Source organism: Adelges cooleyi, unplaced genomic scaffold, assembly GCF_023614345.1.
Source record: "Adelges cooleyi isolate 19-005CV unplaced genomic scaffold, UGA_ACOO_1.1 ACOO_flye_CR_arks_rails_tigmint_CR_PRNA_2, whole genome shotgun sequence".
Lineage (NCBI taxonomy): Eukaryota > Metazoa > Arthropoda > Insecta > Hemiptera > Adelgidae > Adelges > Adelges cooleyi.
In genome coordinates, this window is record NW_026095860.1 from 11,973,897 (window position 1) to 11,997,033 (window position 23,137).

General features: G+C 33.3%; 1 protein-coding gene across 1 annotated transcript in view; it reads left to right on the forward strand.

Annotated features, from left to right (window-relative positions):
• Positions 1 to 20,502, forward strand: part of LOC126833683 (RNA-binding protein Pasilla) — a 50,257-nt gene extending 29,755 nt beyond the window's left edge. Inside the window, exons 2-7 of the mRNA XM_050565151.1 lie at positions 11,242 to 11,391; positions 13,986 to 14,137; positions 14,675 to 14,828; positions 15,033 to 15,197; positions 15,274 to 15,445; positions 16,601 to 20,502. Of these exons, the coding sequence (XP_050421108.1) occupies positions 11,242 to 11,391; positions 13,986 to 14,137; positions 14,675 to 14,828; positions 15,033 to 15,197; positions 15,274 to 15,445; positions 16,601 to 17,192 (1,385 nt within the window). The 3' untranslated portion in view covers positions 17,193 to 20,502. The remainder of the gene's footprint in view (positions 1 to 11,241; positions 11,392 to 13,985; positions 14,138 to 14,674; positions 14,829 to 15,032; positions 15,198 to 15,273; positions 15,446 to 16,600) is intronic.
• Positions 20,503 to 23,137: the final 2,635 nt, after the last annotated feature.

Sequence of the window (23,137 nt, forward strand, 5' to 3'; positions counted from 1 at the left end):
AATTTGAATGGGGCAAATAACAGCTATTTATCGAATCAAAGAAGTAGTTCACCTGTTGTGTTATTAATATGCAAATTAATTGGGTGTCTATTGTTACGAATAATACGTTTTAATATTTGGTTTTTTTCCGTTGCACACGTCGCGCAGTTTTTTATTTAAGGAAATTTCTCATAACAGTAATTTTAGAGAGAAGAACCGACATGGCTGCGACTTTTTGTTGGACGCTTATAAAATATAAAAACGCAAAAAGAAAATAACGCGTTATTTATTTAATTTAAAAACCGTGGTCTAGACCAAGCGGTTAAAAAAAAAAAAAATTTAAGTCTTCTTGGGAGCGCTACTACACCTGTGGAAATGTGGTCGGATTAAAAACCAAACGAGAGGAACTGTTGTGGTAGAATTCTGTTTTTTTTTTGATGACCGGCCAACTTTGAACGCTTTTGTGTCGCCAAATATTTACATAACGACTAGAGCTGAACGAAACGCAGAGTTGTTTTGACATAGTATTAAGGAAAGTGCTTATTTAGATTGAAAATAATTGACCCGTCGCACGTTCACGGCCTACGCGACGGACGAGAAGAGGAGGAGAGTTAACTTAATCTTAATCTCTTCGTTTTTGCGATTTAAGTAATGTTTTGAATCTCAAATTCGAGTCGTTACGGTTAAGAAGGGAAACTGTCAATTCGAGAGTGATAAATCGTCCAATTTCGCAGGTTTAAGCCAGTGTCGATATCGTCCCGCGCTTAAAAACCGGCATATATAGTTTAAACGACTTTATTGTTTTGTTTTTTATTCAATACAAACGATTGGTCGAAACGACAAGAACTCTCCACTGCGCTTCGGTCAATATAATAATTATTGCCGGCGAAAAGAACAATGTAATTTTTTTTTCAAGTGTAAATATTCACAACACATAAACTTCTTTATTTTACTCGCACGGGTAAATATAATACCTACCGGTCGCGGTTATACGAAGGTAGGTACTCTAGTAGGTATGTATTTCGTTTTGAAGGTCGAACCGGTTGGCTTATGCCAATATTATACATGAAACCATCAAACCAGTAACAGTAACCCATTGCTGTAGAGGTCGCCAAGGTTAGGACAGGTGCAAGATCGTATATAATATGTAGGTAATACGTGTGACATTCGGATACACATCCATTAGTCCTTAACACTTATTATTATTATTAATATACTTTGGCTACTGACTGATGTCACCGCTGCCTCGCCGAAAAGAGGCTAAACGGGTACTACGCGGTTGCTTAATTATACAAACGTTATAATATTGTGTACAACCTAATGATATATTGTAGTATGTATTATGATTATTGCCGTTTATCGAGTCGACTACACTTCCTGGTATATGCGGTTCCCGGCATCGCAAGGGTATATATACCTACTCTGTTTGCTGTGTATTATATGCCGTGTAGGTATAGCAGCTGTTTGCATTAATTAACTTGATTCCACTCGCAGTTGTTGTCTTTTGATCATAACATATATAATACATAGAGCACATATTATTATTATTAAATGTACCTATAGTCGACACAGCGTTACTTAATTATTGGTTTTGTACGATATTTACATAATAGTGTTTGATTTATGGGCCTTCAAAACTCGTGTAAATATTATACGCCGCAGGGTTCACAAATTGTTGCCATTAGGTGGCAACTTCTTTGGCTGCTGATGTTCACTCTGAAAAATCATACTTAAACTTTCTGTCGTCACGTATAGCCCAAAAAAAAAAACTGCATACACCGGGCGGGCAGTAGGCGTAATCAATATGGTTACCGGGTAAAATGTTTATATATATATATATAATGTGAATTGCCCACGCTGAACTTTTGGCCCGAACAGACCGAACGAAGCCTTCGTTGACCCCGGAAGGGTGCGGAGTGTGATGTTTACAGAATTTTGATAACATAAAATACAACCAAAAACAGGGTATTCAAAATCAAATTCAATAAAAGACGAAAAAAAAATGTATACAAATATTTGGAACTGGTTTATTTGGAGTAGACGTTGATGTGTATTACTTTTCGTTGCACTATTGTCTATTAATGTTTAATACATCAATAATATATATATATATATATATATATATATATTTACTTTTAAAATTTACTCTCAAAAACTACCCTTCAAGAAAACACTTCAGACTTGAACAATACAAATAATTTTCGATTATTTAATACAATAAAGTTCTTGTAAGAAACTTTTTAAGCTTAAACAATTACTTAACAGAATAAAATCACTGTATCATTTAACTTAAAAAAACCTTGTTATATTTTTTTTTTTTTGAATATACCGTTGAGTTATACATTATACTGACAAAATGTGTTTAGAACACATATTAAAATAAAAGTCTATTTTTAAAAATTGCATGCGTCTAATATGCTATAATGCGTGTAATTTATACTGGTACTCAAATACACCTGTACAATAAAGACTGTATAATATTTTCATTATAACGTGCGCAATTTGATGGTGAATACAAATTGAGTTCACACGGATATACAAAGAAAAAAAAATTACATTATATAATTATAAATGGACGCCCTTGCAAAAAATAATATTATATTATTAACAGCGAATGTCGTTATTCGATATTTAACGTGGCAAAAATTAAACTTGCTCTTTTCGTAGGATTTAATGTAACGCATTTCCATAATAGCAGCGCACATTAAAAACAAAAAAACATATCAAATCATAATACAATTGCCACCCTTAGAATATAAAAATAAATTAGAAAAGTTAGTTGTATATTATTTTTATCGTGTTAGCGCTTTGTACAATTTTCGAAAACGTACCAAACACACTTGCACTTCCAAAAAAAGTAAAACTTAATAAGATTTGTTATTTTTGGCTAAAACATTGAACTCGATGGTAAGACAAACGTGCATAAAGTTGAAATTCACAATTATTGTTACTATAGGTGAACGGTCATTGCTGTAAAGTGTGTTACGTCCGGTTTATGACGAAGGCGAGCGAAATAATTTATATCATATTGTAACAAAGTATCATTGATTCATATTATCAATAATGGTAGCAATCATGTTGTGCGTATAGCAAATAATGAAACAATCTGTTCGACTCATATATTATAATATACATTATGATATAAAGACGTATTGACGAACTTTGGCATTGTAAATCTCTAAAAACCGTTTAAAATCCGAACATGAGATGATGGAATTGATTAAAAATTGTATTGATGGGTATTGATGTTCAAAGCGATTTAATTTTTATAATTTTAGCGTTTTCGCGAAGAAACTAAAAAGGAAAACAAATCCGTCTTTATTGTTCTGTTTTATAGAATAAACTGCAATACGAATTGTGCGTTACACGATACACCTTGAATAGATGTGGAATATTTTCAAATATTTTATCCATGACATTATTAATTGTTTTAAATTGCGTTTACACTAAACTTGACAATTGAAATTTACTAGTTAGCAATGTTATTGTTGTATTTCTTATCCAGAACTCAAAACTTATTAAACGTAGATGAACATAATAATTATTAGAAATGATAACAGAATAGAATATACAGATTTTGGTCCAGGTTGTGTATTGTATTCATCGAGCGAGGGTGGTTTAGAATATCCGGGGCCGTGGGGTTGTTTTTGAAAGAACTTTGTGTACCATAAAAGTTAACGATAAATAAAAGATATACTAAAAAGTAAGAGTCAGCTAATAACAGCCGTATAAAAAGTCGGCGAACGCGTGTCCGACGTTAATGAATCGAATTCATGACATCTGGTCATAACATCAAGTGTACCGGGTGATAAAAATCCAAGTAGTCGAAAATCTCATCACGTTTTTAGTAGTAGCCCGGTGTACCTACTATACTGTTAATCCGGTAAAACACACAACGTCGTCGTTAAACGTCTGAAGTTAAAAGTAAAGCGCGTTTTGTCTTGTATCGTATATAAATCACCGAAATCTTCATTTGCCCGACCGAGGTAATCGAGAAGCAACTCAGCGGGGGTGTGTAATATTAATTGCGGGTTACAAGATTAATCAGAATATATCAGAGATGTTATTTTCGCCGTTAACTGCTGTTGCTAAGGAACATCACCGTCTCTAACGAGTGGGCGGCTCCACAACCCGTCGGTTGACACGCACGTCTGTGGGGAATTATGCAACGGCAATTTGTAACCAATTCATTAAGCTATAAATCTGTTGGACTGTATAAGTACAGTAGCAGGTTTTCCGCGTTTAGCCAAAGCCGTTTCCGCGGTTTTTTGAAAGAAAATCGATCATCTGTCAGCCACACGTCGCTACTCATTTAACTTTGCCGTAAGCGAAGGATGCAAAGAATGTATGTACACAAATTGAAAAATTCATATAAGCCATCAACCACAGTACAACTTATGGTAAACGCGTAATACGGAATTCTACTTTTATCATAACACATAAATAAATGTATATAATATATCTACTGTAATATTATGTTACACACATAGTGAATTCACTCAGCATTTTCGAATAGTTTTAACCGATTTAAAGCCTTAAATGTTAATAACGGTTGTCAAAATCACTTTGCGCCAACAACAGGAAATTCAATAAATATGTTATCATATCATATTTTGGTTATCGCTTTAAACGAATCATAATAATATTGAGATGTATGTAGACGAATGTTATAATTTAGCTGTTCTACTATAGTGTTATTACTTATTATCTTGCCGTTGAGCTTCCTGCTTCATGGACGATACGTCAAAAATAATTTTACATTATTAATACTCGGAAACCGCTTAGGCAGTATAGTTATGATAAAACATTTGTTCAAGTATTGTTTTCTTTACATAATATAGTTGAAGTAATATGTGTAAACAAAAACCCACCGGCAAAGTAAGAATATAATATTTTCAAGTTTCTTTTATTGGATTTGCCGGAAACCCGTATAATGACACAGACAAGCAATCACTATGTGTAATACATCCAGTACAATATCGATATTATTATCAAAACCTAGAATTCGGGCAAGTCTTGGGACGTCTAGAAGACTATATACAAGATTGATAGTTTATAGAAATAGCCTACAATATATATTTGTGTTATTTACTTTGTCTGAAAATGTCTGGCTCGTGGTTTGAGCTGGAATCTCCGCGTAAAAAGACTAAAAGTGAATGTAAAAAAGTCACGTCCATAAACGGTTTTTAGATGCATTTGAGATGGAAACGGCCAAATTACACACGCCCAAGCGAATAACGACTGTATAAGATATATTACCGGCGGATAAAAGTATCTTTGCTGCTATAAGAACACATTTATTATTCGGATCATTCCGAGCAAAGAATTAATATTTATCTACCGCATCTATACTTGTGTACACAAAACGTTTCTGCATTTTTTTACATTCGCTCTGAATTGATATTTAATTTCACGTTTTGGCCGGAAAGTCAGGTGGGACAAATGCAAACAAAGCATTAAGCATACGGCCAAGACGGATAATTTCTATTTCTCTTATCTCAGGAATAAAAAAAAGGAAAATAATCCACTATTTATTTAAATTTGTGATTACAAAGTGATTAATTAATAAATTGTTTCCATCACCCTCGTTTACGCTTAACCCCAAGGAAATAAATGTATAACCAATGAAAATGTGTACATAATATTGTTAGCGTGACCGAGTATCATCTTTGGAACAACTGTCAGTAGTTCACTCGAATGTCTCGAAATGTTTGTATTCTTAAATAACACGTCTGGGCGAAAATAATGACGAAAGTTCTCGTTTGAAACTTTACGTTTGTCGAGACAAACGGTTTTTAAGCCGAAAACCCAAAGTTTTTTTAGTAATTATTAGTTTTATTTTTAGCGGGATACAGCTTTTTTTGTATATATATTTTTTTACCAATTATTATTACCGAGACAGCAGTTCAAAGCGTACCGCGGCGGTGCACTCAACGTGACCGTGGACAAAACGGAGCCAAAACTTTTTTAATGCCCCAGGGATAGATCCAGAGATCCGTGAGGCTAATCTCCAGGGGTTCGCTAACGAAACGTCTTATGCAATGCGGATTAAGCTGGTCCGTTTTACGCGTGGTCCGACGTATAGGGCAAAATTATTATCTGAAATTGTCTCGTGGATGAATTCAAATACTCCGAGCTTATCCTATACGTTTCTACCCCCTTTGAATAAATCACAAATACCTAATCAAAGGCTATATTCCTTAGTGATTTTATATCAATGCCGTCTGGGCACCTACCTATTTTAGTACAACGCCACGGTTTATGACTTTGCAATCCAGCACATCGGTCGTCTTGGGAGAAGGCCAGAGTTGAGTTTGAAGACAGGAAGATTTCCATGTGGCTATCAAAAGGTGTTGTGCCCGAGTTCGTGTAGGTATTCGACGTTCATTTTTCACGTCCATCGCTGTCGTTTCGAGATCGCCATTGTCCGGTGGAAACCGTTAATCATCGTTTATGAAAGTCACCCCGAGCTAGGCTCAAGACGGGGGGATGGGGGTTGGTAAAAGCGACGACACCCCGGATCGTCATCCCCTCGTCCAAATATCAACGAAAACGTCTTAGTATATTGAAGTGCGACGGCAGTGTAACGTCGTTATTATTTTCGTACTAGCTGTATATTATTTCCTATATTAGCTCTGTCAATTTGTTTGTATTAAATTCCTATTATTTGTCACGCCTATAAACGTCCGAAATGTGATGAACGTGGCACAGAACGCCAAATTAATATAGTATTAATTATTACACTAGTGGCAAGTTGCCGAAAGAACGGAGCGTTATACCAATGAGAACATCTATAGGGTGTAACCGGATTAAATAGCAAAACTTAAATAATGACATAGGGAATTATTTTAAAAAAATTGTCCCAGCTGTGCATGGATGAACAATTGTGATTGGGTACAGTTAAATAAACGAAAATTTATCAACGAGACATTTCAACTGTACATAAACAGCAGTAATAGTGAAACGAACGGTTTTGTTTTGAGTTTACAAACTGTCATACTGTACTTATCCAACGTAAGTACAAGAATAAACGCTGAAGCCAGAACAAATTACTAGCACAGGATACTTATTTTTTAAGCATTTCTAACATGCAACCGAGAACTACAATTTGTTTCTAAAATTGCCGAATTATTATTTTTAATTATGCTATTTAATCCGGTAGCACCCTGTGAATCGTACAATGGTATATATTATTATCATACTAGATGTATACTGTTTTTATTTCAGACGTTTATCGTCATCGGTGCACTTTGATCGCGCGAAGATGCACGACTGTAGTAATTTATTGTTAAAACAACATTATATATATCATGTGTCTTACGGCCGGAACGCTTTTAAATGGGTAAATTTACTCTTCGGCAGTCGAGCAATATCGGTGTGTGTGTGTGTTTTCCAGAACGTGGACGAAACTTTTCCCAAAGGAAGTTAGTACGGTGAACTTTTCTTCGGGAGACTTACGAGTAGTGGTGGCGCTAAGACGAGCGCTGGCATTCCGGCGAAACGGCTGAGAACAAATATAAATCCGACCTAATCCGGGTGACCTATCCGCAAGGTTTAACGGGAGTAATTTATTTATTTTGTTGTTAATTTTTCGAAGACGTCTTCACCGGCAAATCTAACTTGTTAGCCTGTTAAGTAAAAGCGGACTTGACATCATATTTTACCCTTAAATATCTATCCTGGACCGTCGATAGTAATGTGAAAACCGTATTCGACCACCGTCTTAAACCGTCGTTTAATCGGACGCCCTGCCAAAGGGTTTTATTGATAATACCTTTGATTTTAATTGTACATTAATTATGTATGCACTACACAAATTGTATACGGTTTTTGTTGTGGTCTTAAGAGACTCGTTACGCTATACTGCCGTAAGATTCACGTTATATATATTTTTTCAATTCAATAGGAGAAGCGTTTTTTATTATTACGATATGATAAAAAAAAACCAGCCTAAAGCGTTGCGGCGTCGGATTGATGTGATTTTTCCCCCAGACGTCTACGTGATGATTATATTTTATAATACTATACAGCCGGAATGTATTCCCACCCGTATGAACACAAACATTATATTGTATGTGGTTTGCTGTATTATACCTAAGTACGGTCTCGTATATTATAGATGTGTGTATTCCAACTGGAAATTTCTGCTTTTCGCCAACACTAGTTACCAACCACCCTTAAGTGGTCCGTTCACCACCTAGACAAGACCCATCTGACACAGACATAATATTCCCATACAGTTTTACCGCGAAAATCTTGGCAACTTATCATATAGTTTAGATAAATGACAATGCCATTACGCGACGCCACTACAATAATATGTTGCACTAAAAAGTCTAATAATTATTGTCCTGTAACTATGTACATTATGTATGTATATGGAGTTTTTTAATGGCACGGTTAAATTAAATTAAATTAAACGGGTATTATTATGATATTAAACTTGGAACGCATCGTCACACAGCCTTGAATAATTTTTTTTTAAGTACTTCGCATACAATATGTTTTATTATGTTAAAAATTCTAATGAAGTATAAAAATAACCTTGTATAATTATCTAACGATGCATTTAATTGTGAGTTGCTATTAAAATGTGTTTCCCTATTAAAAAGCTTTACCGCACAGTCATAATGAAATTACAAAACTTACCAGTCACTTGTAAGTTATCTAATTTTCATCTTTTCAACCTGTATTTTTTCGTTTAAAGATTACATAATAAACGTTTGTATAGAGCTTTTTTATTATTAAAGGTCATAGTAAAAAAAAAAAAAAAATAATAATTATCAGAAGAGTAATGTTTATTTAATTTTTAATCATACTAAAAAATCGGACGCAGGTTCACGGCTTGAGTTATAATCAATATTTTTAGTATGAGTAACAAAAATATTTTAAACCTAATATGTTTTTTAATACTATATTTAACGCTGACGTCGTTGTTTTAAATTCGAAACAATGTCAAATGATAAAAAAAAATAACTCTAATTATTGATATAAAAATCGTTTTTATACACTGATAACGATAACAGCATTATTGTGTGGTTATGGACAAGGAATCCGGTTGGGCTTGGCTTGTAAAACAATTATTGACATTATAATTTTGCGCTGATAATTATGTATGAGAATCTGTTAATTGTTTGCAAATGAGTTAGGGTATGTCCAAATCCAAAAAGGATTTGAACGCAGCAATGTTGTTGTACAAAAGCTAATTCGAACATAATTGTGTTTAATTCGGTCGGGGGTTAAAACAGTTTGATGTAACGATAAGTTTATGCGAGCTGGGCTCGTGACGGGTGGCCGTAAAACTTAATTAAGTACATTTTGTCCAGCACCGAATTTGGGTGTTGTGCCAAAACAATTTCGTCCATTTGCCAAGTCTTGCAACCCGCGGATATAAGTATATTAGTGTTTTTGTGATATTATTCCAGCTCTGACCGTCCAGGGGGATTAATAACGAGTGTTTTGCCAAAATATAAATATGCATATATATATATATGTGTGTAACAAATAAATATAAAACCTTTTTTTTTATCTAGCTTCGATGCAAAAGGTATTCGATCCGCTCTCGGTGCGGCGACGGCTTTTAATTTCAATTACTTTCGGTAATATAACAAATGTATACTTCAATTTATATATTTTTATACCTAGGTACAGAGCGGTTTTAATGATTGATCAACTTTATAATGATATATGTCATTCACTGTTCGCTTGGCGCGGTAATGCGTCAGTTGGCGGTACATATATGTAGGTATAGCTCGAATGAGAATATTATACTTTATATCAGTGACACTTTTTCAGTTTTGGTCAATGTGGTCGAAGAAGATTGTAGATTAAACAAGTGAAATTTTTTTATTGGTATAATAAAAAAAACCGTATAACTATTTAATCGATCACATCAATAGTAATTCATATTGACGACGTGTCTGCTGAAATTTGTTTTTTTTTCCTGGATCGATAACACATTGAGTTGATACACCACTCATATGATGTATGCTATCGCAGTAACTAATTCAATATTGCACACAGACTATAATATGTGGTCATACGCTGGACGCTGCACTATCAGGCTAATGTTGATATTTTCTCGACCAAACAAAACGCCAATATAAATATCATAAAAATATCCTATTATTATTATTAAGTTTTGTTGACTAAATTGTCCAAACACGCAGGTACCATCGGTCTTATTTAGGGCTCCCTATTTCACGTGAATCACGGCTCACGGATTCACGTGAAATTAATCACGAGTTTAACCCGTGATTGGAAATTGTCCGTGAATTTATAATTTTATTCATGTGATTCACGTGAATAATATTAATATACGTGATCACGTGAATTTCGTACAACGAATTCACGTGAATTAAACATACGGGTTTTATATTACTTTTATTCACGTGATCACGTATGTATTACTTCACGTACGAAACCGAGACCCCTAGTCTTATTGCATCATTGTTAAATGAAAAACATATTTAGTCTCTTTTTTTATACAACAAACGACCAAAGGCGCAGTTTTGTCTTAATATTATTGTGTTTTTTTTACTTCAAAGGACGTCTAAAAAAAACAAACAATTTCTTCTAGTTAGTATTTGTACACTTATTTTACTATGGCATGTTTAATTATCATTACATTATCATTGCACGAGGGGTTTGAGGGCTCTGGGCTTGTACCCCACGTGCCTCCTTTAGGGTTAGGATGTAACTGATATTAAAAGTATGAGCTCGTGTTAGGTTATTCGGGAAAGTAACTTTGCCAATGACGGCTGCTGACTTTCTTATCTATATTATAATTTTATCGTTGAAATGATTATTGAGATAGCCAAGCACGAGCTATAATATCCTATGAACTCTAATTATTATTAACGCGTTAAATGATATCACAATTACACGGTTGTAATGAAATCGTGAAAGGCTTAATCGCCAGTATTTATTATCTATAAATGCGGTACCGAGATTACATTATAACCTGTCATAATACTCATTACGCGTTTAATGAGAATTTTTCCATAAATAAAAATCATCGTTTTTATCGTCATACCAGCGTCAACATTTCAAACTTTTGACGTATGTATTACAACAATAATTAAAAAACCAACTTAACGGTCGTGTTTGAATAAAAGCTATTGCATTTAAGATTGCAAGTTACAGTAAACTTTTACCTTAAGCTCGGTCAACCCTAAATGTCCAGCCTTGCAAATAAATGTACTACACATGTTGTAAACAGTGCAATATACATTAAACTGTATGTTTTCGGTTTGTTTTCAGGAAGTACAGATGGAATGTATCATATGAAAATATTAATACCTTGCATTACTGCCGGCGCTATAATTGGAAAAGGTGGCGAAACAATTGCACAGTTACAAACCGAGACCAACACGAAAATAAAAATGTCAAAGACCAACGACTTTTATCCAGGTGAGTCGAACCACTGATGAATAGATAATGTAATGTATGGACGGTTTACATATTATTCTGTATATTAATTTGACACTCTCAATTTTGCATTTCATTACTACTTTGATATAGTCATAAAATCTCGGTTACAACGTTGTTTGTATAACAGCTAAACTTGTGCTGTTGATTGGAAAATGTAATTTATATAAAATAGTTAAAAATATTTTCTACACATTTTACCTTTGGCTGAACGATGATGGTGACGTTGCATTGCTTGGGCAATTTCAATTAAGAGTTGTTTTCATATTGGTGGAACAAATTGTGTTTTGCTCGGTGCTTATACATAACCGTTACAAACGTCGAGAAGACTAACAAATGGCATAACGTGGTATATAATTATTATCTGATTTCAACTTAATTACATTCATTAGATTTACAATTATTTTGTCAATGTAATAACGTACATTTTTATGGTTAAAAGGGTTTATCTTCTGTACAGTTTTTTTATGCGAATAATAATTATACCAACAACAATATTGTCACCGAATTTTTAGAGGGGGAAATTATTAGATATTATTAGAAGGGGTGGACATTTTTACTTTATCTCACTTTTTCAAGTGAAATTCTAGGAATTAAGGTCTAAAATTAAAAGTTAAGAGCAACCCGTTCATAAACAATTGAAATTTATTATTCATTTGAATAAATTATTATTTTTCATTTTAAATAACTTAATAGAAAAATATATTTACTTAGAATTTTTTTTAATTCCGGAAATTCATTTTTATTTACCTCTTAAAAATTAAAAAAACAACATTACATAACATATTATATATACATTTTTTTTTTTAAATGATGAATAAAGAAACAATGAATTAATTCAATTCACAATAACAACTCACGTCTAAATTAATGCAAGTTTACAGAGTTTTCAGTTTGTAAAAACTGAATATATTTTATAAATTACGGTGTTCGTAATAAATATTTTGTAAAAATTAGTTAATTGATAATATTAGTACATTGAAAAAACTTAATCTTAACTTTACCAAATACTTCAACTTGTTAAATTATTAATATAAATGCAATAGTGGTAATATATTATAAGTATAAGCCATTCGAATATTATTGAAAATAAAATCATAAATAAAAATGAAACCGTTTTGTTCATTCAAAACATATAAATTTTGATCAACAAATGTTAAAAATGGCCTCAACGCCTTTCGTTGTATTATTTTTCAGAAACGAAAATATTATTGTAACAAAAATTAATTTACTGTCATTGTACCTTTTTTATTTTTTTTGTATAAAAGTTATAATAAATTATTCTCTTTTGTTTGCGTTATTTTGTTAAAAGTTTACACCTAAATATTTGACAAACTTCCATTTGTACAGCATTTTATACAAATATTGTAAAAACACATTGTTAAAATACGACCGTGTACTTAACAATGGCGTTATAGTAATAGGCGTTTTACTCGAAATGACCATTATATTTTTGTCAAGATTTGTTATATTCATATAGGTATTACAAATATGTTTTTTTTCTTCTAACAATATGTTTCAGTGTTAACATTAAATATAACGCAATGTACATAATATTATATGTAGATTGTATACAAACATCAAAACTTGAATAAATTGAATTTTCTTTGTTTGAAAAGCAAAATTACTATAGAAACGAAATAGATGTATATATAATGTAATTCGATAAAGCACCATTATAGTATTGGATGTGTATATAACTTTGTAGGTGGCGATAAATATTATTTTAGCTTTGATGCGAAATTAAGAAGGTATTGATTTTACAATGATGTTTTTTCTTGTATTTCGAATGACCTCTTTGGAATATTTTATGACTAATTCATAAATATAGGGCATTCAATTAAATATCGTCCAAGGCATAGTTGATTTAGCAAGCCAAACCAAATTATTTCAATAAAAAAATGTCTAAAAAAAAGTTATTTTTTCGTGTAATATTTTATTTTGCTAGCACACACAATTAAGTTTGGCAGAAGTTTTATACACTGATTTAGTTATTTATAATTAATGATGGTAACCTGCTGGGACTATGTTGCATATTTTATAAGCAAGTAGGTAGACTACTAAAGCATATTACATATTTAAATATGTTTGTCTTGAGTCAAGTCGATTTAAATTTAGCTGTATCTTATTAACTTATTTATGCTGAACATTGCAACTTTCTTACTTGTTATTTATCTTAGTTGCAAAAACTTGCAAGGCGCAATTTGATTATCAAAGTTTTTTTTTTATGTTTAAGAAATTTTACTCACTAGACTATTTGTTTGATGTTTATCATTTCAAATATTAACTTTTTACTGAAAAAAAATGCTAATCAAACAATGTCTGGGTTTTAAATAATAATTTTTTAGCTTTCTTATATAATATATAATTTTTATTTTATTTTTGACCCGTTAAATGAATTATTATAACTAAATAGAGAAAAACGTCATTCGCAGAGAGATTTCAGGTTTAAAATCCATTAAGATCTTTGACATGATAACCAATTTTGTGTCAAATCAATATATTATATGAGATACAATAGCCATTTTTGTGTCATCGCAACAGTGTTTGAACATAAATCAATTTTTTTTTTTCAGGCACTACCGAAAGAGTGTGCATAATATCCGGGTCTTGCTCCGAACACATAATGGCCGCACTGACATTCATTATGGAACGAATTCGGGAAAAACCAGAAGCGGCAAATAGGGTCCAAAATTCTGCGGATGCGATTACCGATCGCGAGAAACAGGTATATACAATACAAACACTATTGTAAATTGGTTTACTATGTGTAAATTCTACTACCCTTGCCACCTTTGTCCGGTTGTTGTGTACAAAATCCACCTGCCAACCCTCTGTAAGACTATACGGTCTTACATGGCTAGTTGAAAATGCTGGCGCCAAAAAAGTTTAATGACATTTCTCACGTTGAATTTGTAGTGTGTGCTTTTGAGAGCGCTTTTCGTTCACAGAATCATTTCTTTGGTAAAACGTCAAGTACATTTGACATGTTATAATTGGAAACCATGCGAATTTACATAGCATGTTCACAATGACTATTCGATTTGACGTCTCGTCGCCTGCAAAGGAAAGATAACTATTTGCTGTACTCCATTTACAACAATATTGATTTCTTTGAAGACTTTTCTTCAATTCACTTTTTCGACCTAACCGTGCACGTCTTTGAAATTTAATTTAAAAAAAAAAAATATATACAAATGTATTGACAATGTTATATGCTATAACGATAAAATCTAATGAAATTCTACTGTTAAACTTTTTATAGGTGAAAATTTTGATACCAAACTCGACGGCCGGTATGATTATCGGCAAAGCCGGCACGTATATCAAACAGTTGAAGGAAGACAGTGGATGTTTTGTGCAAATATCGCAAAAAGCCAAAGACACTACGCTACAGGAACGGTGCATCACTGTTTCAGGTAAATATTAATTCGTTTGACAAATCTCCTTATTCCAATCCGCCTTATCTACTGCAAATTTATTAGGTCGGTCAAATCCTCTCTCTCTAACCATAATATTTCTTTCAATTCACTCCACACACACACCTCATCTGAGTCGTTTCCTGGTTTTGACGTCTGACACAGGGTTTGTTCCTAACAACGCGTCTCGTTTAATTTTTCCAGGCGATATGGACGGCAACAAGAAGGTATGTCTGTGCATTCTCAATAAAATCATCGAAGACCCGTTGAGCGGTTCGTGTCCGAATTTGAGCTACGCCGACGTCAACGGTCCCGTGGCCAATTTCAATCCCACGGGATCTCCTTACGCTCTAACCACGACCAATTGCTGTAAGTATAAGTTCCTTTAGCGTGCCCATTGCTGCGTTCACACTCTCTTACACGGTGTTTTTTCAATTTTCCACAGCCAACAACCAAACGAGTTACAGTCTGAACACGACGACGCTGTCGCCGCAGGAAGTCAGCAACGGCATATTTTCAAACAAATTCCTCGACAACGTCAAACCGCTGCTCAGGTCCAGCGGATATCCGGAATCGGCGGTCGGCGAGATAGCCGTGGCTTTCCTGACACTGGCCAAGTAAGTAGATACTATTATTATTAGAGGGGTGGGTACGATCGAATTAATCTACCAGGGCTGTGTTAAAAGCGAGCGCCGAGTGGTTTGGGTCCGAGACACGGCAATTAGATTTATGGCCATAGATAAAACACCTCTCCCGGGTAGATGGAATCATCCGCGTTATTGATTTGGGACCGGCGGCCGTGTGAAGTATACCGTATATAGGAATTACAATTTTGCAACAAGTTTGAAACAAAACAATCTAATAATAATAACTCAAGGTATAACACCCAAGTGTATATAATTTATATTATACGACATTTATAAAGACGATTTTGTTGAATACATGTCATTTGGCGCAAGTATATTTCGCTGTTTTCAATTAGCTCTCTTCGACGTTGGCCCCAAACTTTTTTTCATTTCAAACACTGCGCCTAATAAAATAAAATAATATGTTTTTCTCTCCGGTTGACCGTTTCTTGCGTAAACCGCTACCGCATTTGTTATTCCAAACGGTAATACTTTTTAAATAAAATTCTAAAAAAACAATCAAACTTCATTTAATAGTATACAAACTCAGGTTAACAAACCTGACGCATAAATTGTAAAAACTTACATTATATTGGTAAACACTTATGTCATTTACAATTTGTAATAATTTTTATGCACAATCGAGCTAACAAGCGACATTGTTGAAGCCAAATAAACAAAAAATTACCAAAATTACAAAATATTAAAACATTAAATAGTAACTGTGGCCAATACGTTAAAACGTTTCCATTAATGTAATTTTGCGCATATTATGTTTTATAGCAGTTTCAAAGCTTTGTCAAACGCAGAAGCTTGCGGTCCCTTCCCCTCGCCCTTTTTTGCTGTGTCCAAAATTCGATGCTTTCGACACAACGCAAATACTTAACCGTATACTTAAGAAGCGTTTCGACGGGTTTTCGTTGTATTGTCTAGTGCAATAAAACACAAAGGGGAAGGTTAATGACTTATTGTGTAGGTGATTGTTGTTTCGGGTTGCTCGCGGAGTCGGCCCCGAGGCGAACAGACGTTAAATACAATTGTTTTAAATCGTTGTTTCTGCAATAAACTCGAACAATTGTTTGCTATTTAAGGCATCGCCGTGTAGTAATTCGATACCGTTTCCGGTTTTTTTTGTCTTGTTCACAGGCACAGCGTGTTGAGCCCGAGCACGATAATTGCACTGATCAACCAGACGAACGTGCTGCAGGCACCGTCGATGGCCGCACACCACAACGGCACCGGGCTGCTGAGCGCCGTCACCAACGATCTGTTCGACCTGGGACTGGCGGGCGGCGCGATATCCATCAACGCCATCCTGTCGCAGAACGCGGCCAGCCCGTCGTTGGCCAACGCCAACTCGTACGGGTTGGGCGTGGCGGCCGCCGCGGCCGCGGCAGCGGCGCCCAAGCCCATGGGGCCCACGTCGACGGCCGCCGCCGTGGCCGCCGCGGCCGCGCTGTTCGAGATGGCCGACGACCAGCAACAGTCCGTCAAGCGTGAGATGGACGTGCCCGAGTCCATCGTGGGCGCCATCATCGGCCCCGGCGGACGGTCGCTGGTCGAAATCCAACAGATGAGCGGCGTCACCATACACATATCCAAGAAGGGCGTGTACGCGCCCGGAACCACCAACCGGAAGGTGACCATATGCGGCTCGGCCGGCGGTATAGCCATGGCCAACTACCTGATGCAGCAGAGGATCGTCGAGGAGGAGACCAAACGGGCCAGGGCTTTCTGATGACCACGACCGCCGTGCTATAATAATAATTATTAATAACAAGTCATAATAACAAACAAGACGTGTACAGCGTTTAAGTATTACTATCAGTGTTGGCAACAATCAGGTTTTTTAATACTTCAATTTTTTTGGGCCTAAATAAAATCAGCCGTTTTTGCCAACTCTGATTATTGTACTCAGCTCGTTTACCGGTTAGGTTGCCTCACTGGTTTTACATTCAACGGCGTTCCCGGTTCGTAGTTGATTTTTAAACATTTAATTTTCTAAATAGACTTTTCTCGGTTCTTCCATTTGTGTAACAAATATATATTATTAACTGTAGCACAAGAGACGAGGTTAAAATATTAATGTTGGTAGTCTGTCATGTTTTTTTTTTTTATATAGTAATCGACCGGGTAAACTATTGGGATGAACTGTGGTCAGAGTGCGATAACGACTGTGATCGAAGAATTGAAAAAAAAATCGTCGCTAATCACCCAAAGGGTCATTAAAAACGAACGAATTACCGTTTTTTTTTCAACCCACAACGGCCAGTCGATTTTTTTCCTCTAGTTCGGTAATGGTTTTAGAGTGAATTGCGTTACTTTTTTATGATTTTCCATCAGGCGATTGAGAGACCCGTCCGAGAGGGAGAAGAATCACTAGGTCATCTTTCTTATGTGCAACGACAACGTTGTCGGTTATATAACAATATTATTATTATGCGATCATGTTGTCTTTTGGTAAAAAACATCTAGGCAAAAAATAAAAAAATATCCTCGTCGAGAGATAAACAGTACCGGCAACGCCACCGGTTTTTCTTATACGAGGTACCTAAACGTATTATTATTATATAATGATAATATAATATAACGTGTGTGTGTTTTCATAGGCATAAATAATTTCGTCTTGGCCGCAAAAAAACAACGGATAAATAGGGTCGTCGTTTTTCTATAAAATTGTACATTATTGTACACCAACGGTGTAAGTACGGTAGGTTATTATTTTGAAGGTTTTCTCCCATATTAATTGGCCAACAAAACGGATACCCGAATTATGTATATGTATATAATAATATATACTATTATTTTTTGTATGCAATAGTATATGATAACTTAGGGTAATACATTGTCACCGTGTCCGTCTGCCAGCTTGTCTGGCTGTCTGTCTGGCTTATGTCTTTTAATTGAGCTTGATAAAAAATTAAAAATTCTTACAAACAATTTCGTCCACAACCGCGCAATACGGAACCCGAGATAAGTATACTAAACAAGTCTCCATATTTTGTTTTTGCTCGCCCTTACATATTATAATGATTCCATCTACATAGTTTCCATTAAAAAAACGTTATTACTGTTGTTGTTATTATTATTTATTATTATTGTTGTACTTTATGTGATATACATATATAGGTATATATTATGTACATTTTTTTCTTTGGTATTGGTGCTTTTATAGAAAAACAAAAAAAACCAATAAAATCCTTGCATAATAAAAATTAGAAACGGATGAATAGATTTGGTGATAGAATTTAATATTTCCAACGAAAAAACATATTATTATTATTATTATTAGTATTTAATAAACGCAATTAAAACATGACATAAATTTTCCTCTGGGCTCGTTAACACAGTAATAATATTACTTAAACTTACTTGCGCTTTGGCGGCGCCCCGTGTATAATCTTTTACCTCGTTTCTTCGCAGCAAGTGCGCCGCCCTTTTACCTACATAGTATTTCTGGAAACGGTATAATTTTTAAAATATGTAATAATATATCGTTTACCTCATCGAAACGCAAAAATATTGACTTTAAATTCTATTATTTTAGGCCAAAACAGATTTAAAAAAATTAAATAATTAAATATTTCACACTACATTTTCACTGAGTTTCCGTTTCTCTCTCTCTCTATCTACTTTTTTTTTGTCTATGGACTGCAGTGTAATTTTAACCAGAACATTTCCCGTCATTTAAGCCATTGTTTTTTTTATATAATATGTATAGTATATAATTTAACCATACCTATAATATTAGTGTAGCATTAAGGAAGCCATAATGCGATCTCAGAATGCAAAATCGGCCTGTTGTTGTTTTGTTTGAATCTCTGTGTGTACATTAATAACGAATACTTCCAATCGTTTTATTTTTTAACTATAAAATATTTATATTATAACGTTAGGTAAATGTAATGTAGGAATTTATTTAATAAAAAAAAACATATTTTATTTAAATCGTATTATATGTGCACAATAAAATACTGGTTGATGTTTTTTTATTATTTTTTTTTTAAGTACCTATACTTGGTGGACTTTGAAAAGTAGTTTAGTTTGTTTTGTTTCAATAACTTCATTATTTGTGTTTGTGAAAATCTAGTTTAAATAATATCTCGATTGTCTATTTTTTCGTTTTTTTTTTTAGTGTTTGATAGTTAATGTATTGACACATTATATTATAATGATATAATGTATAATAAAAGCGATGATTATGGGAAGAAAATTTATATTTGCAGATAGGAAATAAAAACATAGGTACACAATATTATACACTATCATAGGGATGTAATTAACGAACATATCAGACGCTTAAAGTAAATAAAACAACAAAAAACAAATAAAAACTAATGTGTTTAAAACAAGCGTAGACGTGTAAATGTACCGAACGCATCCATTTTTAATATCATAGATCAAACAATGACTATATTTTCTACTGTTATCATTTTGTCGCTAAATTGATGTGATTTTTAAAATTTTTATTTCATTATATTTATTTATTGTAAAACATTATCATTAAATACTATATTATTATTATTATTGTTATCATCGTACACCATTCCATACCTACGCATACCATAGTCATTTTCACACGTTTCCAAACAACGACAATGTGATATTAAAAAAAAGTAATAATATGATTACTTAACGTTATTATTATTATTATTATTATTATTATTATTGTACTATTTTATTTTATCGAATCCGTTTATAACGTTTTGTATGTACACAACAACGTATTATTATTGTATAAAAAAAAATATTGTGTTTTTATGTATGATATTATTATATCTTCTATTTAAATTGTAATGTATATATATATATATATATATATATATATATTTAGGGTGAGTAGCTTGACGGGTAACCCCAAACTATAACCACCACCACCACCACCATCAATACACTTAAATCTAATATTGTTTGTGACCCTTGTGAAATTTTCAAAAACTGTGTTACGATTAAGCTATTTTTACTGTAATTTTTTTTTGTTTTATTGGGAAAAATTATACACAGTTATGACCAAAATTAATAATGGAATAAATTGGTAAGGAAATATAAATGTGTTTTGTTGTTATTGTAAACAATTTGGTGTTTTTTTTTTGTATTCTTCGGAAACCCTACGACGCATTGCCAAGGTCGTTAACCGTTTGGGAGACTTTAAACTCCACTGTATGCATTACATTTTTTTTTTAGTCTGCAACAAGTTATTTGGGAGGGAGTAAACTAGTAAAGGAGTGACAGCGTTTTAACATCGAGTATCAATTTCCCATCCTAACCTAACCTTACCTTTCCAGGAAAATCTGTTCAGTCTAGCAGCTATGTTAATAGACCCGAAAAGTAAAGGTAACTTGGTCAGTAACAGTTTGGAATATACGGATAGGCGTAACCCTAAGGGTTACCCTTCGGTCCATTCAATCGTTTGACTTGTAAACGAATGCTAATCGCCTGCACACCCGGAGTTGAAAGGCATATCATCACTTAATGCCGTTTAATTATACCAAGATGCGGGGATACACATGAAATCAAACGTAGCTTGGGACTCGGGTTCAGATGTGTACAAAACAAGCAAAACCGAGTCCCCAAGTTAATAATAATGGTCCTCGTTGAAATAGCACGGTATTAAACTGAGCTTAAGGTAATCAAATGCATACCACACCCCCCTCCCCACCCCAAATAAGTGAATAATTTCATAAACAAATCCAGAGCATATCATAATGACATAAATCAATCCCTATACGTCTTATCGTCTGTTCAAATACTTGTTAAGAAGATTAGTGAATTTTTACTGTCTAGACCTTAAACAAATAATTGTAATGGTTTTTTTTTTGTTGTATATAGTACATATATTTTTTTACAAGAAATTTATAGTATAAATATGTATACATTACCAGTATTAATTTGTGTACAAAAAAAAAACGAAGTATTTTTTTTAATCCGTTTTAGATTGCATTTTTTATTTTCAAAGTTTGTACAAGTTTATTTTTAATCTCTTAACTCCTCGACCGTCACGAAAACGTGAAAAATTAAATTAGTCATTTTAAATTAGCATTGAAACTTTTATAACAATGTTTATATATATATAATTAACTTATTGACGGAAATTTGGCGAAAACATAAATGTTAAAACCGACCAGAGCTCGACGGAGACTAAAAGGATTTTGCTCCATTTTAATAAAATATCAAGTTGGTATTTTACAGAGTAGTCCAAACGGTAATTGCCATTGGTTCGTTCTATAAACTCAGTACATAAGTATATAACCGAACTCCGTCAACTGATTAACGGCAATTACCTTAACCAGAAATAATGGAACTACTCTTTAGCATCAACTACGGATAATTGATGATATTAATAAAACTCACCGACTTTAATAATGATATAGTACAATAAATGTACAATAATAATTAAGCTGTAAGCGCTCGTTAAAATACTAGGTTCGGCCCTGAACCATCAGTAGTAAGGTCTATTAATTATTCACCTAGTCAGTCATCACATTGAAGTGTAGATAGATTTTTGTGGATTTGTATTTTAATAACGCCTAATTAGCATTACCGTTGGATTTAAATAATAATAATAATAATAATCAGTGTGTCAATGTAACCTTATGATAAGTTATGGCCAAAACTACTATAGTGTGCACAATGGTCATTGTCTATTTTATTGCAATACTATTGTAATACAAACGTAAATTGTATTGTTAAACTGTTAATAAATAACTAAATGAAAACGATTCGCTATTATCGACAAACAATTATTATCGTTTGTATCTACACTTTATAGTATACTTACCAACCACTGTGGGTGTGAAACAAATTTGAATTGACATTTTTGTTGATTATGTTGATTATAAAAGTTTTATAAAAAAAAAAAAATGTTATGATTTATTCCCCTATGTTTACTTAACTCATACAAATGTTTTTAAATAAATAAGTATTTAAAATTCAGCTTATTTTTAATTACAAGTATACATTTTGACAAATAAAAAACAACTTTGGATATTACTTATTTTTAAAACTATGTTGTTATAATATACAAACGCCGACCAATATAAATTGCTTATTATAATACGAAAAATAATCAACATATATTATTGAAAGTATATTTTATTCAATTAAAAAGTGAATAATGACCAAACTCTGCCCCCAAAACGTTAGCAGTGTGACGGCACTCCGGTTATGCAATTTGGATACAAAACTCACAATTTATTTCTATACCTACTTGTCCCTTATTTACACGAAACTATGAGCAATTAAAATTTAAAATATTTATAACCGTTATTATAAACGTCGAACAAGTTTGTTTGCGAATCAATTCGTTAAAAACAGTTGAGTTAAATTGACTTGATGAATACGCGAATTTCATTAGCTCAAATGCTCGTTACACTAAGCATTGACTTCAAAACATGCATAATTAATGTAAGTTAATTTTACCTGCATAGTATATTACGGCACTGGGTGGTACGTCGTTAGTCGAAAGGAGTATAAAATGCAAATGACATGTAGTTTTATGACCATGAACCTGTTCGTGACAGTGACACTTTAATGCTGGTGACTAAAATGGTTTCAAAGTGGTTTCCAGACAAGAATATTTTCCTTTAAACTGTTCACGATATTATAATATTTACTGAAAAAATATATATATCTGGGCGTGTACGATAATATATTTTTTAATACAGCCAAATCAGTATATTATTA